General features: G+C 38.6%; 2 protein-coding genes and 1 long non-coding RNA gene across 20 annotated transcripts in view; 1 reads left to right on the forward strand and 2 right to left on the reverse strand.

Annotated features, from left to right (window-relative positions):
• The window catches only part of LOC123283801 (uncharacterized), a 95,543-nt gene that overhangs the window by 45,860 nt on the left and 32,584 nt on the right, over positions 1-17,099 (forward strand). The window lies entirely within an intron of this gene.
• On the reverse strand, positions 1,743-9,831 carry EPGN (epithelial mitogen). Its single transcript, XM_014865117.3, has 5 exons — positions 9,378-9,831; positions 8,771-8,860; positions 5,734-5,857; positions 4,778-4,930; positions 1,743-3,119 (listed from the first exon to the last, which is right to left on the reverse strand). The coding sequence occupies exons 1-5, from the start codon at positions 9,418-9,420 to the stop codon at positions 3,065-3,067; spliced, it is 465 nt and encodes a 154-aa protein (XP_014720603.1). The 5' UTR covers positions 9,421-9,831; the 3' UTR covers positions 1,743-3,064.
• Positions 15,382-17,099, reverse strand: part of MTHFD2L (methylenetetrahydrofolate dehydrogenase (NADP+ dependent) 2 like) — a 142,555-nt gene continuing 140,837 nt past the window's right edge. For 10 of the 16 annotated variants that reach the window (XM_070505661.1, XM_014865134.3, XM_070505651.1 and 7 more), the window contains one exon: positions 15,399-17,037. In XM_070505661.1, the coding sequence (XP_070361762.1) occupies positions 16,925-17,037 (113 nt within the window). In that variant the 3' untranslated portion in view covers positions 15,399-16,924. Of the gene's footprint in view, positions 17,038-17,099 lie in introns of all 16 variants that reach the window. The other 6 variants (XR_011502189.1, XR_006524515.2, XR_006524514.2 and 3 more) reach the window with 4 other exon arrangements.

Here is a 17,099-nt window from a genome sequence, read left to right on the forward strand (position 1 = left end):
CAATAGAGAGATTCTGGTAACCCTTCCCATGAGTGTGGGTTGCCAGATATCAATATTTACATCACACCACAGAGAGTGTGTTACATTCTGTAATTCAGAGAAGTTAGATGGCTTACTCATGGTCTTCTGCAGACAAAAAATTGTCCTATGTTCAACATCAAAGGCTTAAATTACTGATGTTTGCCTTGTTATTTTCTTAAGACATTTTTTCAATTACATATAATGAAAGGAAATCTTCTTGATGTCACCAAGATGGACATTTCAAAATTAAAGGATTAGATTTGTATTGTGCCAGGAAACACTAAAAGGTGAACCAAGTTATAATTTCATCTACTTCAAACGTTATAAAAACATAATCACACAAAAAACTAATTTGGGGAAAGAAGATACAATAACAAGCAATTATAATTCCCTTTTTGTAAATTTACTGGCTCAAGTATGACTAAAATTATAGTGTTTGTTCCAACCTCCATCATGCTCCAGAATATTAACTAATGAAGCACTCATGAATATTGATGACCTAAGAATGTGTTCTCCAAGAATTGAAGGGTAGACACAGGAAAGAGACAAAATAGGAAATGAAAGAAACTGATGAATCCCTTGGCCAGTTTGATTTAAAGATTCCAGAAATATGTTCTCATTTTTTTTCTCAATGATCCATCCCACATAATGATCCATAAACTGACGGTTGAAAATGTAGTTCTGATGCAAGGGCTTCACTGGTAAGCTTTTTTCAGGGTCTTATTGCATATAGGAACAAAATAGAAGATGAAAAAATTTGCAGAACATCTTGTGTTTGTGCATTTTCCCACTTAAGTTCTGCTTACACACATCAATACTGCCATAGGAATGCCAGAAACTCCATCCTGCAAAATTAACCCTAGGAATTATGGGATCACAAGATGATTTTGTATGACAGACCATAGACAGATGGCTTCTCATGAGCCACACTGTAAACTTCTGTAGTCCCACTGGTGGATTTTATACTGTTAACGCATACTGGTGAAATTCTGCATTAACTGTTTGACAGGTGCAAAAATTTGAATCTCTAGTGGCTTTTGTTTTGGTTTACTTTTTGGCTGGCAGTCTAGGGCTTTAATTCTCTGTCTGATGGTGTTTAATTTCGATTGTATTTTGTTTACCATTTAGAAATATTTATAGACAGCACATATTTATAACTTTATAGGTTCTCACCTCTCTAGACTCTAGTGTTGATTGTTCTTTTGTCGGGAAGCAGTCCTTAATTAAGCTTTATTGTTTCTTCCTGGACTCTCCCCAGTCTTTTAAGACCATTTTGAAATGCTCAGGAAGAGCATAGCTTTCTAGGTGTGGTCACTGGCGTCACTGGGAGGAACCTTCCCCTCCCCACTCCTCGTATGATGTAACCTCTGCGTGCTGTGTGAGGACATGCAGAAAGTGCTAACGTGCCGTTCCTTCCGAAGGAAAAACAAAGCGAGTGAAACACCTTCTACTCAAAGGAAAGCAGAATGTGAGGTTTTGTTTAGGAGTGAATGAAAAGTCATTAACTCAATACAAGCAAAAGTCTCGTTGCTAGGAGTGAATGAAAAGTCATTAACTTAGTACAAGCGGAAGTTTTGTTACTAGGCTACCGTTGTGAGAATATTCACATTTGATCCTCTTTTAACCCATCTCATGATCAAAATTAGTTTTGCTTATCTACAACACAATGGGGAGAAAGCATCCATAGTTTTAGATTGAATCTAAAAGAAAAATGGTCAAGATTATTATTCTTTAATTTCGTGTTTTAATTCCCTTAAAAACAAATTCTTAAATTATTATTTTACAAACCAAACAGTAAAATATACACCTAAGATGATATCCAGTGGTGCGTTTTTGGGTTAGAGATGGGGCTGGGGACAGAGGTGGGTTTGAGAATAATCCCACTTGTAGCACAGATGTGGAAAAATTTCTCTCTTCTCCCCCTGTCAAACTTTAGAGCTAGAGGGGCCTTGTAGAAAATGAAAACGAAGCCCAAAGAAATTAAGGAAACTGCATAAGACTTATTTAAATTAAGTGGAAGAAACATGATTAAAGAGGAAGGACCCTAATTACCAAATAGTTATGTCTACCATTGTTCCATTTTCTCTCTCTCTGTGCAAATCTGCTTTCAAGTATTCAGAAATGGTAAAGAAAGTTTCCATATGCTGTTGGCTGTGGAAAATTCCTATGTCCAATTCTTCAGTTTCTATTTCAGGGCCAATTGTAGAATTTTATTTGTTAGTAGAATTCTAGAATTTCAGCCCATATGGATAGTCACCGGGTAATTCCGCTAACAATAGGAGGAAGTGATGAACGTAAGCATTAGGAGACTAATAATTCTGACCCAGAGTTTTATAATCCATGCAGAAACAGAAATGTTTTGCCTACTCAGGGCTCGATATGCAGATAGCTTTCAGTCATCAGAAACTATTTAGCTTATTCCATATTTCACAGATAAAGGCTACACAATGTTGTCACCAGCTGGGTATGACTTGTGTTTGCCTCGGACATTCCATTTTCTTTTCTCTGGCGTAGACTTCTGGCACATGTTTGGTTCATTGGAGGTGCCATAACACTGATCTCATCCTAAGAGTTGACATCACATTCTTTTAGACACCATGAAAGCAGCATGTTTGGGATTAGGTCCATAGAGCCGTGGTCCAAAATACTGGGAGCATGCACGTGAAGAACCCAAGCTTGGCATTGCTTTGGCTTCCTGCAAGGTTGATCATTATTCCCGTGCAAATTCACATCTGACATGGTCAGAAACATGAAACTCAGTCTCTGCTGTGAGCACGATAACAACACAAAAGAGCAACAAACCCAGAGAAGGACTATGAACTTGACTTCTGTCACAGCAGCCTGTTACTTGGCTCCCATGGCACTCCCATGATGGCAAAGTCTAAAGACCAAAATGAAGTTTATTCTCTCATTTCATCATGATCTCAACTTCCACTGTTTTCAAGTCTAATCAGCTTGGATGGTTTTGTTGCTTCATTTGAAGATTTCCATTTTGGGCCCACTGATTTTTACAAATGCCTCACGATCATTTCTTACGAAGGCCTCACAGTGGTCTTCCTCCAGAACAGATGTTGTAAGGTGATTTCAATTTCAAACACCTAAAACAGAGCATCAGTTTCCATATGAATTTGACTTCTGTTTGTATAGCTTATTGAGGATTATCAAAATGGTCTGGTGTAGCAATTACTCTTGGTGCCCCACCCAGATCCCCTTCACCCACTGGTGGATCCACCCCCCCAGCATTTGTGGGTGTTAACAGGCTCCCAGGAGCATCCTCCTCCAGAGGATTGCCCTTGGCCAACAGAGCACTTTACCTGAAGATCCCTGGGAAATTCCAAGCCCCTGCTTCCTACCTGAGCAGGAGTGTGCCAGCCGTGCTCGGCTGACGCAGGGTACTAAAACCAAGATCCCTCACTTTGGGATAGGGCTGCAATGCCGTTCAGGTTCTACATCTCCCTGTGGAGTCAGGGAGAGGCTAGACTTCAGCTAAAGCCACATCTTTCCTTACCTTCTTCCTCAGCTCCAGCTTTCTTTACCTTCTTACAGGTTCCACCTTAGAACACTCCTTTAGCTAATCACTTGCACGAGAATCCCCATCTTAGATTCTGCTTCTAGGGAACCTGACCCCAGACAGCTGTCTTGTTAACATTAAAAGATCTTATTCCCCCTTTTTTTTCCCTTTCTTGGTCTCTGAGGCAATTGATATAGCAATATCAATTGATATAACAGATTTGTTCTCTCTAAGATGCAATTGTTAAGCAAACAAAATTTCTCTTATTTTGTACAGTCTTGATGATTTTAAAAATGACAACTTAGTTAATAGAGTACAGCAAGAGAAATATATTTTTACTTTTTTCTTAAATGTATCTTATTATTTCTTGACTTTTCTCTAGTTATATGGATTTAAGAAAAAGTTACTAGAGTGGATAAGGCAGAAATAAGAATTAATACGTAAGCAATTTATACTTAGTGGATCGAGCTTATCTTCTTGGGCTTTTAGCAGTAGACAGTATCTCCTGAATATACCTTCAACTGATGTCTGGGAAGAAAATGGCCCAGGTTTGTCACAATTTTCATTAATTTAAGACTCATTTCTTGAGTTGTTCACTCAACAAATATTTACTGAGTGTCTCTTGTGTGCCAGGCACGGTATTTGGCACTGAATATATAATTGTGAAGAAGACCCACTTACCCTCTACCCTTGAGGCACCTGCTGTCTTCCTCATTTATAACTCTGATATAGGCAGAGAGAGATGAGGATGAAGGGAAGTTGTAAACTGGAGCTATCCTATGGCAACTGCAGGTTAATTTTTGCCACTTGTCTGGGTTTATGAGAAAAGCATCAAAACAAATATGTAGGGGGGCTGGCCTGGTGGCATAGTGGTTAAGTCTGTGCGCTCGGCTTCAGCGGTCCCAGGTTCACAGGGTCAGATTCCCGGTGTGGACCTACACCAGCTGTCAGCCATGCTGTGGTGGCATCTCACATATAAAATAGAGGAAGATTGGTACAGATGTCACCTCGGGGACAATATTCCTCAAGCAAAAAGAGGAAGATTGGCAACAGATGTTAGCTCAAGGCCAATCTTCCTTACCAAAACCAAACAAACAAAAGCAAATATGTAGGAACTTGCCAGATTTACAGCCATATTTTCACTAGAAAATTGTACATGTCAATGCCTGGTACATGGTAGAGCCTTGATAAATATTTGCCAAATGAATGAATGCCCCATGCCTTCATAATTTGTTTCTTTCATACCTCTTTCTTACGTAGCAGTAAAAAATAGCAAGAAAACCACTTAATAATAATCCAACGCCAATCCCAATTGCAACGTATTTTTCATAAGAATCCACAGCATATGAAGTTAAGGTCAAGTGCTCACATCTTTCTCCAGTATAACCAGTAAAGCATCTTTAAAAGAAAAAAGAATATATAATTTTAAAACTTATGATGATAGAAGTATAAAGAAATGACCCATTTCAAAGAATGAAAAAATTTCAATGGAAAGGAAGTAATTTAAATCAGAGGCAAATACCAAAGGAAAGGCAATCTGGTAAAGATATTGAAGAAGCTGTGTATTTTACAATTATCATTTCATTAAAGTTCCATATTAATGCAACTTCCCTCATTGGTAGAAGGGAAAGGCAGTACGTTTGCATGAGTTGATCTAGAAAATTATTAACCTACTCTTTCTCAGAAGGATTCCAAGCAAATCAATGATCATAAAAATAGTATCTTAGTTGCTCTAGAACTTTTTATTTTGAAAGGTCTTGCTTGCTTTTTTTTCTCCCTTTCTTGGTCTCTTAGGCAATTGGTATATCAATTGGTATAACAGATTTTTTTTTTTTTTTGCCATAGTCTGTTTCATTTCATCCTGTAACCAAACCCATGAGAACTCAGAACCACCTTTGCATGTTGCTAAAATGCAGGTTTGGATTCAATAGTTTTGAGGTGGAGCACAAGTTTCTGCATTTCTAACAAGCTCCCAGGTGAATGCTGTTTATCTGGGAATCATATTTTTGAGTAATGAGGATTAGGTGGCTTAAGAAAAGACTCCTCAGATATTCAAATACAAAGAGGATTAGTGAGTCATGCTCAGATCACGAACCTTTTTTACTAGATAAGATAGAGGTGTGTGGAAATGTACTATGTGAAACACCAGTGGCATACATTCAGCTCCCAACTCTGGGACCTGGGAGGTTCTTTGCAATTACCTGCAGATGGCTTTCTCCAGCTCGTGGTGGAATGCACAAACACCATTGATGCAGTAACTATTGAGGTCTTCCAGGCAAGGAGGTGAGAACTTCAAGGCTATGGGTCCTTCTGTACTGTAGTGAGCTAGGAAAAGGAGATACAATATTTACAGATGAATTGAGTCGTACTTTTACAGTAGGTTTGTAATACATACGTAAAGAGATCTTTAATTTTAAGAATATTTTCTGGGTGCTCTGTCCTTTGAACTATTGATTTTTTTCCTTTGGCAGTTATATCCACAAGGGCTAGGTTAATATCATCTAGACATTTCATTAATGAACAGGGAGTGGAGGTGGATTGGTGATTCTTTCATTCTTTGGAAGCTACATGATCAGGTACAGATACAAGTTTGCCAAAAGGTGGCAGCGTTGATTCTAGCTGTAGCTCGCTATCTTGAGCAAGGCTTTCCAAATGTGTGCCTGAATGCTGATAAATATAGAAGATCTCACATGATTTTTTCATTCTTCCCTTTACACCTGAGAAGTCAGCACTCAGGAAGATTTGAATTTACACTTGTGGGATAATGAACTTGATTTCTCTTCACTCTTCAAGGGAGAGTAAGATGAGAATTCTCCCCTCCTCTTCGGTGGACTACCATGAGTAGCTAATCGAAAAGGGAGCATTTTTCCTAACTGATTTCAGAAGAAGTATTGTTATCGCCTATACAAGAAGCTAGAAACAACTTATGGCTCAGGCTTAACATAGTTAAGACAATACCTTTGAACATTAATTAGAAATTTTACTCAGTCAAGAGGCATTATGAGGGCCTGGGGAAAGCCGTGGAGTTCAAATGAGAAAACCTGGGTTTTGATTTCTAGCTCTGATACTATGCAAGTGACTACACTTGGCCAAACTTTCGTGGTCAAGTGTTCAAAGCCTCTGGGAAAGCTTCCCTTTGGGAAGCTGTGTTGTGGCAAAAATGTATATATTTCAGGATGCTTACTCCACATTCCCTGACATACTAAAGACATATGCTAGACCATCCTTGGGATTTATGCAGTGGGAATGACCCTTGGGTAAAACTGCATAAATGAGTCCTTTTTGGTGTACTTTAATTACTGATTCTTACATTTTTCTTAAGCAAAATGAGTGGCATTTTATTTTGTCATTACATTACACCATATTTGCCTTGCTAAATAGATTAAGAGAAGTCTACTTATTTGCTTTTAGGGAAAAAAAAACAGTTCTAAAAAAGCATACTGTTTTATAGTGAAAATACTAAATCTTTAGATATATAAGATACTGTGTTATATAATTTCATTTTGGTTGAGAACAGACAATATTACCTTAAAATTCACATTCATTTTGTTGAATGTGGTGTAATGAATTTAATTTCTCATTTTAATAATTCTGAGGCAGTGAGAATTTCCCATTACAAACAGTGCTAGGTTCTTCCTACTTGAAGACTAAAGAAGTTCAGTGAACTGAGCCTGAATGAGGACCTACTAGAAAATGTGAGAAGTGAAAGAAGACATTTCCAAAGAAAGAGTATACTAGAGAGACATCTTTCCCCTAAGGAGAGGAATATTAGTTATAACTTTGTGAAAATTTTCCTAAGAAATTGGATTCAGATTTTTAAGTTAAATAAAAAGCAAGGAAAAACTAAAGTTCTCCATCAAGAAAGCAAAGGAAAACTATAGAGATGGTATATTCAATCCCTTTCTTCCATTATTACTACCTGTAACTTGGAGCATTTTGCTTGCAGTTTACTATGAAGGAAGAAAAAAGGCGGTGCTGGGATAAGGTTATGAAGTCAGTCACTGAGAGGAAACTGCATTTTAATTTTCTACCATATTATCTACTAATGAAGATGTTTCCTCTCTGTTCAAAGGCTCAGAAGACGAAGAAGCTGCTAAAAGTTATTCTAAAATCCAGATTGATTTCATTTTGCAAATTGATAGATATTCAAAAACTCAAATGGGGAAAATATGTATATATATTTTTTTGCTGAGGGAGATTAGCCCTGAGCCAACATCTAGGCCAATCTTCCTCTGTTTTGTATGTGGGTCGCTGCCATGGCATGGCTGATGAGTGGTGTAGATCTGAACCCGTGAACCTGGGCTGCCGAAGTGTAGTGTGCAGAACTTAACCCCTGGGCCACAGGGCCAGCCGCCTAGGCAAAATGTTTTAAATAAATTTTTAAAATTTTAAAATTAACAGTGAAATGAATATTTAAATATTACTGTCTTCCATATTCAGAAACAAAATATTTGACTTGATCTTCTTTTATTTGCCTGGCTCTGAGGACAAGATATGGTGTTTCCTCTGTCGGATGTCCCCTCACCAGTCTTCACAGCAGGGGGCTGTTATAGTTTGCGTGAGAATCATTACCACCCAGTACACAGGTCTTGGCAGGTAACAAGCTTTTCCAAATTCACCTCTGAGATTTCAAATAGGTTTGAAAAAGTGCTGATGCTCAATAGCAGTCAGAAGCTCTTCTAATAATAATGATAAAATAGGAAACAAACATATCATCACCATCAACAATAAAAATTGAGTACAAGTGTGAGGAAATATAGCATATGCTAAAACAATAACAAAAGCCCCCAAAAACAAACAAGAAAAAAGATCTTTTCAAAGATGAGGGAAAGTGGATTAAGGCTTCATCTTGGAGCCATAATTTCTCTGGCTGTTAAGAAGACCAAAATCTGATGTCACTCATCAAGAATTCCGAAGTGGGGAGAAACTGCCTCTGGACACACCTGGCTTATGGGGACCCCACCAGGAGTCAAACAGAAAACGTGGCATGTTTCACAGTCAGGACAGTAACTCAAGACAAACGTTTTCCTCTCATTTGCTTCATTTCCTCCTTTTAAAAAGGCAATTCTTGCTGACACATTTACCTGTCACTTCCACTTAACTTCATCTTGCTAAAAGAGTCAATCATCTAATAATAAAATATACATCTAAAAAATTCCAATTTGCTTTTATCACAATCCAAATTTCTCTTAAAAGTTAAAAAAAATCACTTGAAATAGGAAAGTGCGAAGAAAATACCTTCTGTTTTGTTAACTGTCCAGTTACTTTGCTGGGCTGTGACTGGGGGTGTGACAGTCGTGGCTGCCTCTTCAGTCAGCGCCATCATTGCTGTACGAAGGGGGGAAAGGCATCATTAGCCGGTGAGCCTCCTTCTTGGTACAAGCAACAGATTGAAAGTTCCTATTTATCCTCACTTCTGTTCTATTTTTAATTCATTTACACGTGAAATCCATAACCTGACTAGGGCAATTTCCTGCCAGTTTCTCATTCATACCAATTCCATGGACTACATTATGATTATGGAAAATAGAAACACATTAGTTTTTAAGAGAAAGTGATATACTAATTCAATCACAAGGATGTTAACATATAATAGTAAAAACATCAACTACTCCTCAATTGCACAAAGCAAACATTTCATAGGTCTCAGAAAAAGAGGTGTCAAATATATTAGGAGAGGAACGTACATTACATAGGAAACTAAATTGGTTCACAGATTCCTTGCTCTGATCTTCGTCTTGAAGAACAACTGTTAAAAGCCAACTTGTCACTAACTCAGAGAAAACGAATCGTATCCACATTTTAGGCTGATACAAAATGAACAAAACAAAAAGAAATTACCTACCATTGAAGAAGAGACAGACTGAGATTGGCACTCCGAAAGCCATTTCCTGCCGTTGTTAACAGTATCTCGCTCTTCTCCTCCTAGACTGACGGGTGGAGGCTGGAAGCCTTTTATTGAGCTCTCTGAGTCTTGCGTTTATATTTCGTGAAACGTCATCTGGCAGTTCTTACCAATCAAAAAAATATGTACATCTGGCAGCAGCTTAAAAAGCCTCGAGGCGCTCACGCACTGGGTTCAGATACCTGTGTTATCTCGCAATGTGATCAGGTTTTCTTGTGGAACACTGGTTTCCTGTTACCCGTGGGCATAATCGTGTATGTAAAAGCACTTAAAACAACAAAAAAGACTCTGAATTCAGGAAAGGCCCCACTGGTGTGAACAGAATTGTACCAGCTCCAATGTTGCTAGGGACCTATATAGGATTCCAGGAGAGTGAAGTTTTGATATTTGCAAACTAAGAAATAGCATAACTTGTTAATAAAAGAAATATTCCTGTAATTGCACTTACACGACTTTTCAGTACAGACTGGGTCCCACTGCAGATCAAGATATTTTGTCATTTAATAGCAGGGGAGAACAATTAAATTTGCGCAAGAACAGAGGTTCAATATTCCATTTTAGTTTTTGCTACTTAGTTTTACTAAGTTCTGTAACAGTAATTGTTTTTAGTAGTATAACGTTTACTTTTATGTCATTCTGCCATTTAATATTTTTCTGAGTGAATGGGATGGGCTACCAATTCTGGGAACTACAATGCTTGAATCTGTGCCCCAATGATTAGGCTAGAGAGAACCAGTAAATTACCAAAGCAATAATAATAATAATAATAAGGAAAATCTCCATTAAGATAAATTTAAAATATTTAGGTTTAGTACATCTAATGAATAGAAAGTTGTAAATTTAACACAGAACATTCACAATTTTCTCACTTTTAATCTAGTTAGGATTACTAAAGTGCATTTTAAAGGCTAAAACATGTAATTATTACCATTACATTTTGTGATTATAAGAGCTTCCTATAAATTTGCACTTGCTCCAAATTATTATAAATAATTTATAAATATGTTTTGCCGAGGCGTTGTGTCTTTCTACCAGGAATTTCAGTCACTCATATTTTCTATACCTTGAAAACCTGTTTAAGTCAAGCTTGTCTATCATTTGCAATATGTGCACCCAGCAAATTCAATTTACCAGAAAGGCTCCCTGTCACTATTCACATATGAACTGGGCTTTAGAAATCACACAAGAATGAGCTTGTTGAACTCATTATAACTTGGGCAATCACTTACCACAAGAGTCATCATTTTAAAGTTGAAAGAATATATAGTACTTGGCTCACTTTGAATGTGCCTACATTTTGTACTGCTTTTGTAGTTTTTTTTAAACTGTTTATTATTAGGACAGTGTCTGGATAATATTTTTCCCGGGCAAATAATATTTGAATTATAAATCAAATAACCATCTTCTGTACCATTTACAAAGGCTTAAAGAAACATCACAACCAGTTGCAATGTTAGCGCCACCAAATTAGTTGAGATAGACATGAGATAGACATAGTCAAAAGTTAGCGTAGGGAAAGCCGTGGTGGAGAAGGAAGCCACACTGGAACTATCAGTGACCCTCACTCACCAGACCCCCTCCTCCGCCTCATTCTCGCAGTGTGCTTTCGAGAAACGAAACGCTTAGAAAGGCAGGGGAGGCAAGCTAATTAGGAGCCAGTCAGTAACCAGTAGAGAGAATGACTTGTTAGTAAAAGGTTTAAGTCCTCTCCCCAAACTATTCCTTCTCTCCCTGATAAGAAAATAACCAATGTTTGCTTGGATTCCTCAGGAATGTTGCATTCAGCAGATCTGAAACTTTTGTCTACGCAGAGGCAGCCAAGGGTCTGGGGCCATCTGGTCATCCGACCCCTGGCACTACTGAGCCCCTCCCTTTCCCTGCTTCTTTAGTTACATTCCTATGTCAATAGTTTCTTTAACCTTTGGCTTCACATATGCCAGAAGCTAATGTTGAGATCAGGGCACTAACCTCCCCCTCTCGCACAAGGCAAATAGAAGTTACAAATTGTTCAAAGCCCAGGTGGCCCCACGCTGGGCTCACGCTGGAGTCTGAGCTAATTACGGGGCCTTAAAGTTTTATTACAGGGAAACTGATGCCTGGAGGATATCAAGAAGCTGAAGCTTCCCAGACCCCAACTCCTGGGCTTCCTGGCGCCAGAATCCACCATCCGCAAAGGAGGCGGACACAAGGACACCCACCTGCCAGTCCCTCTATTTCTCCATCCACCAGCAGCCTCACAGGGGCAAACGCAGGCGGAGGGGAAGGCGCCAACCTGCAAGGCCACATACGCCACCCCCCCCCACCCCCCCCGCCAAAACCTCAAATAAAAACCCCAACGTTTTTTCCTTTAAGGCGGTGGATTTGAGTTTTAGCTTCCGTCTCCTCGTCTGATAATAATAATAAAAACCCTTTCCTTGCCATAAGCCTGGCGTTCCAGTTTTATTTCGCCCCTCTTGTGTGGTGGGTAAAAGAACCTGTATTTGTGTCCAGTAACAGCAGTTTCTGGAGGTTGATGCCAGGACTAATGTTAAATATCTTTATTTCCAACACTGTGACACAGAAGTACAACCATTTTGTGATAATTATTAACTGGTGTTTGCATAGTGCTTTGCATTTTATGGAAGGTTTTCATGCATATTTAAATTTTCAGTAATCCTGGCCCCCAAAATTCCAGTGCCTAACATAGAGTAAATACTCATTCTGTCTTGAGTGAATAAAGAAATAAACTACAGGCCTTATTTTTATTCCCATCTGATAATTGAGGAATGGAGACTCAAAAGAATGAAGAGTCGGGACTTGAATCTGTGTTCAGATTCCAGATCATATGCCCTTTCCATTTCTCCAGCTGTGCCCTCTGGGGGGAGTCAGTATACTGATCTAGGGAAATTCTCTTAATTATCTCCTAAAATCGAGCGTTAAATAAATTATCTTTATCATAATAATCTAAATATTAAATAAAGTGTGGCTCTCACACACATTTGGGCTGAGAGAAATGGAAACATCTCTCTAGACGTTTCCCCACTCTGGTGAATTGGGCCACATAATATAGAAACTCATCTACCACTTTAGCTTAAGGTTTATACCAGAAAATAGCCCTAATCATCCCCAATGCTTCTTTTCCTCTGGGACTCATACTGATGGAGGCCACTTACATTTCTCTATGGGAGAGTCTCCTGCCTTCACTTCTTCAGTCTCTCACCAAAAAGTCCTTTCCTCAATCCTGAAGAATGGGGGAGATGGGTATTGCAGGGTCGCCTCACTGACATCTTTACTCATTCTTTTTTGGGAGGGTTCTCTTTTTTCTCCTGGGAAAGATTCACCCTGAACTAGCATCCGTGGCCAATCTTACTCTTTTTTTTTTCTTCCTCCCCAAAGCCCCAGTACATAGTTGTATATTCTAGTTGTAAGTCCTAGTTCTTCTATGTGAGCCACCACCACAGCATGGCAACTGACAGACGAGCCACCACCACAGCATGGTAACTGACAGACGTTCAGTTCCCTGCCTGGGAACTGAACTTGGGCTGCCGGAGGGGAGAGCACCAAACCTTAACTGCTAGGCCATCAGGGCTGGCTCTACTCATTCTTGCTACATGTTAGAGCAGTTTATAGTGAGAAAGGAGAAGGCTAAGAGCTGTGGCACTCCACTATTATTTTCCCCTCCTACCACTTTTTCTATCTTAATTTATTTATCTCTCTCCTCTAGTCATAAGCATCTCTACAAGTGTCTTCCCTTCTCTTGCCTCCCCTCCCTCCCTTCTCTTTCCCTTAGTTTATTTTTTCCTTCGACTTCCTTTCTCTTCTGCTTCCCCTCTGTTTTTTTTCTTTTCCTTTCTTTTCCTTTCTTTTTTGCTCATTCACTAACTCAATCAAAATTTGTTGCTGGACATGGGCAGGAAATGGTCACCAGTCCATTGCTTATCTCTCTCTATAAGTATTCTGTAATTCTCATGGATTCAGTTGCCATTCATTCACAAAATATCAAATGCCTACAACATCCATGGCACTGGGCTGGGTGTAATGATGTTTGCAAAACAAATAGACAAATCATGCATGGACTCTGACCCCAGGGAACTGGAAGGAGCTGAGGAAAGTACATACATAACTACAGTACTGGGTAGGGACTGATAACTGCTGTGGATGTCTGTATAAAGGGCTATGAGAGTTCAGGGGTGGGGCTTAGTCAAACTCTCACAGCGTTTTTTCATGGACAAGTTTCATGTGAGGTGAATCTTAAATAACAAGTAGAATTTAAACATATAGCAATAAGAGAAAGGATTCTAGGTGGGAGCTGGGCACTGAGGGGAGGCAGAGTGGTGTGTTGTGAAAAGAGAGTGAGTTCTGGCTCACATCATCTCAACAGATCTTGGTTGGAATCCTAGTTCCACTTTTGCTATCCATTTGCCTAGGCTGAGGCTTTTTAATAACCCTAAGGGTCAATTTCCTCATCTATCAAATGGGGATTGTCAATAACCAAAAAAAAAAAAAAGTAAAGCATTTAGCACATGATAGGTGCTCAAGTAAGGATAGCTATAACTATTGAACATGTGTAAAGACACAGGGTGTATAATGGTCAACAAGGTCAGAAATTTAGTTGTTAATACATGTGGATGAGTCCTAAATTCTCATCACTAGCCATGAATTCTTATTCTCTTCCCAGACTGATATTACATCAGGACTTTTATTTATCTACTATGTCATCATCTCAACCTCAACATGTCTTAAACTGAACATTTTATCTCTTCTCCAAATCAGCTTCCCTTTACAACTTCCTCATGTTAATCAATGATAACATCTTCTGGGCTCTAACCACAATTCTCAGAACTTATTAAATACAATCCAAACTCTGGTTTAGCCAGGCTTTCTCTAATCTATTTCTGCATACTTATCCAGCTGTATTTCCACCACTCTCCAACACACACTTCACTTTAGTCTGACTGTAATCCTTGCTTTCACACACACATATATATATATATACTAAGCTCATTCTCACCTCCATATCTTCATATTATTGTTCAATCTCCATTAATTCTTCAGGGTCCTTTTTACAGATACTTGTAGGACAAGGAAACCTAGTTCTTCAAAGCTCCTCCACAAGACCATCACATGTCTGTCTTTTATGGACCCCAAATATCCATAAATAAAGTCACGGTACCAACGAACCAACTTTATCTCCTTTACGTGTTGACAAAGGCTTCCTCCATGACCAAACTTTAGTCAGGTTCCTCTGAGTCCTCTTCTTGACAAGGGCTGGACTTGGCCCACTGAGCCCAGTTTTAGCAAAGACTCTTGATAAGTCAGTTTATAAAGAATCCTCTCCCCCTTTACGTCTGATCAAGTTCCTCACCCCCCGACCCTTGATAACTGGCCTGGGTTTAGCAAGACTCTAGTAAACTAGTTTAGAAAGAGACCCCCTACTTTTGAAGTCTAGTCAAGTTCCTCTTAGTAATTTTCCATCCACTGATCTCCTCGCTCTGCTTGTTGGCCACAAATGCACAGCTGCCTTTGCTGTATTCAGGCTGAGTTCAATCTCCTCTACTGCTGCAATGGTCTCAACTCCTTTGCAATAGTCTAGAATAAAGTCTTCCTTACTGTTTTGAACAAATGTCAAAATAATTTTTCTTTTACAGCGTTTTAATTAGTCTCTGGAAAGGCTCACCCCTGAATTTTAGCCTAGCCAAGGGGGCAAAAATCTTCCAAAAATCACTCCTCCTGCACCTTGGGGGGTGAGGGGACTCAAAATTACACACTTCACCTTTCCTATGTACATATATTTTGGGTCATTTTGTTTGTTTTGCAAATTTGGGAGCTTTGAATTGAAACTTCTGTCTGGGTTATGAGACAAAGATTGGTCTAGGCTGATTGTGGGATGGGCTATAGAACCCTTTCTTTCATGTTTGAGAAACCTGTACATTTCCCCAGCATGTTGTAAAGAAACAGATAACAAATACATGAACAAAGAATCTTAGAGATATCTTAAGGAAACAGAGGACAGGTGTTCTTCAAATTGCTTTTATTATGCAGTTGAAATATTATTAATTATAAACAGTAGTCTATTTTCACACAAATTATCAAGAGTACACACTGATACAGACATGCATTGGGTGAGAATCATTACTGGTAATAAACACACTGGGATTTGGGCATGAAAACAATACAATTATGTGCCTAGGGTAGTCTCAAAATAGCCTTCAACTGGCACTCACATGTATTTCCTGATTTAACTTGTGTGAGAAACAGGGCATCTACTTTGGGAACCCAATGCCATAACAGAAGAGAGAACTGTGGGCAACAAAGCAGTGGATTTTTAGTCATACCCTAAGGTTTAGCTTTGGCACATTGTGTCATATTTTTCTATTAGATTTCTGAATTTGTGAACAAACATAACATCTGTTCTTTCTCTTTTCTTTTTTTTGCTGAGGAAGATTAGCCCTGAGCTACCATCTGTTACCAATCTTCCCTTTCTTTATTTTTTTGTTTGAGGAAGATCTGCCCTGAGCTAACATCTGTGCCAATCTTCCTTCGCTTTATATGTAGGTTGCCACCACAGCATGGCTGGCGAGTGGTACAGGTCCACGCCCAGGATCTGAACCCAGGAACCTGAGCCACCAATGTAAAGTGTGCCACACTTAACCACTACACCATGGGGTCAGCCCCAACATGTGTTCTTTAATGAAGTACTTGCTCATACTATATCATATTTTTCTGATATTTGTAGGAAAACACAACCTTAGTTTGTTTTGCTTGTGTTTGGATTTTCTATTATTCCTCAAGGAAGGTATTGTTCAAATATTTTTCTAGAAGAACACAGAAATTACATGTAAGCCTAACATATTCTTATTACGTTTTTACTGTAGCAAGCAGTCAGCCAGAATTTGATGTCACCATTTCCAAGTGGCACTGCAGGTTTTGTCTCCCCTGTATGTTTTTCTTTCCTTGAATAGAGCATCATTTCTCATCAGGATGGCCCGTAGGATGCATTTGGGAGATATATGAGGTCAAGATTTTATTTTTAATATTTTATCTTTCTTTTAGCAAGTAAGCTCTTTTTTAGCATATGATATAGAACATAAAATATATAAAAATTGAGCATGCTCGTAGCAAAACCTAAATTACATTTTACATGGGTGCTCATTTGGCTGACAAAACATTTGTTGAAAACATACTGTATGTGATGTTTAATTGGTTCAAAAATATATTCATTTATTATGAGCCCTTTATTGTTTTAACATTATGAACAAATATCATCCACAAAATAATTGTTACCAAAGTTTTCACTGGAATTGTTTTGATTTTTTTCCTAAAACTGAAAAACTGTTAGCAGGAAATGCATAAAGTTGTGTGAATCATCTGATCCACAATGATTCCATCCATGAAAAAATAAATACAATGTAGAAATAAATAGCTTTCTAGTAAAATATAAAGGTTTTTGCCCTTTGCCAAAATAAATAAATAGCATGACTTCAGTTTGCTTTGTTCTCTCACGTGATCTAGTAAAGGATTTTTTTAGCTGCCAGAAGGGTGTTCTTCAGAAGCATTGCCACGGTCACGGGTCCGACGCCTCCTGGAACTGGAGTGATAAAACCAGCCTTCCTCTTAACGGCTGATGGAGGAAATAGAAAGTAGTCTTTACTTTTAAATTTTTCGGAGAATGTCATAATTTTT

Source organism: Equus asinus, chromosome 3 (genome assembly GCF_041296235.1).
Source record: "Equus asinus isolate D_3611 breed Donkey chromosome 3, EquAss-T2T_v2, whole genome shotgun sequence".
Lineage (NCBI taxonomy): Eukaryota > Metazoa > Chordata > Mammalia > Perissodactyla > Equidae > Equus > Equus asinus.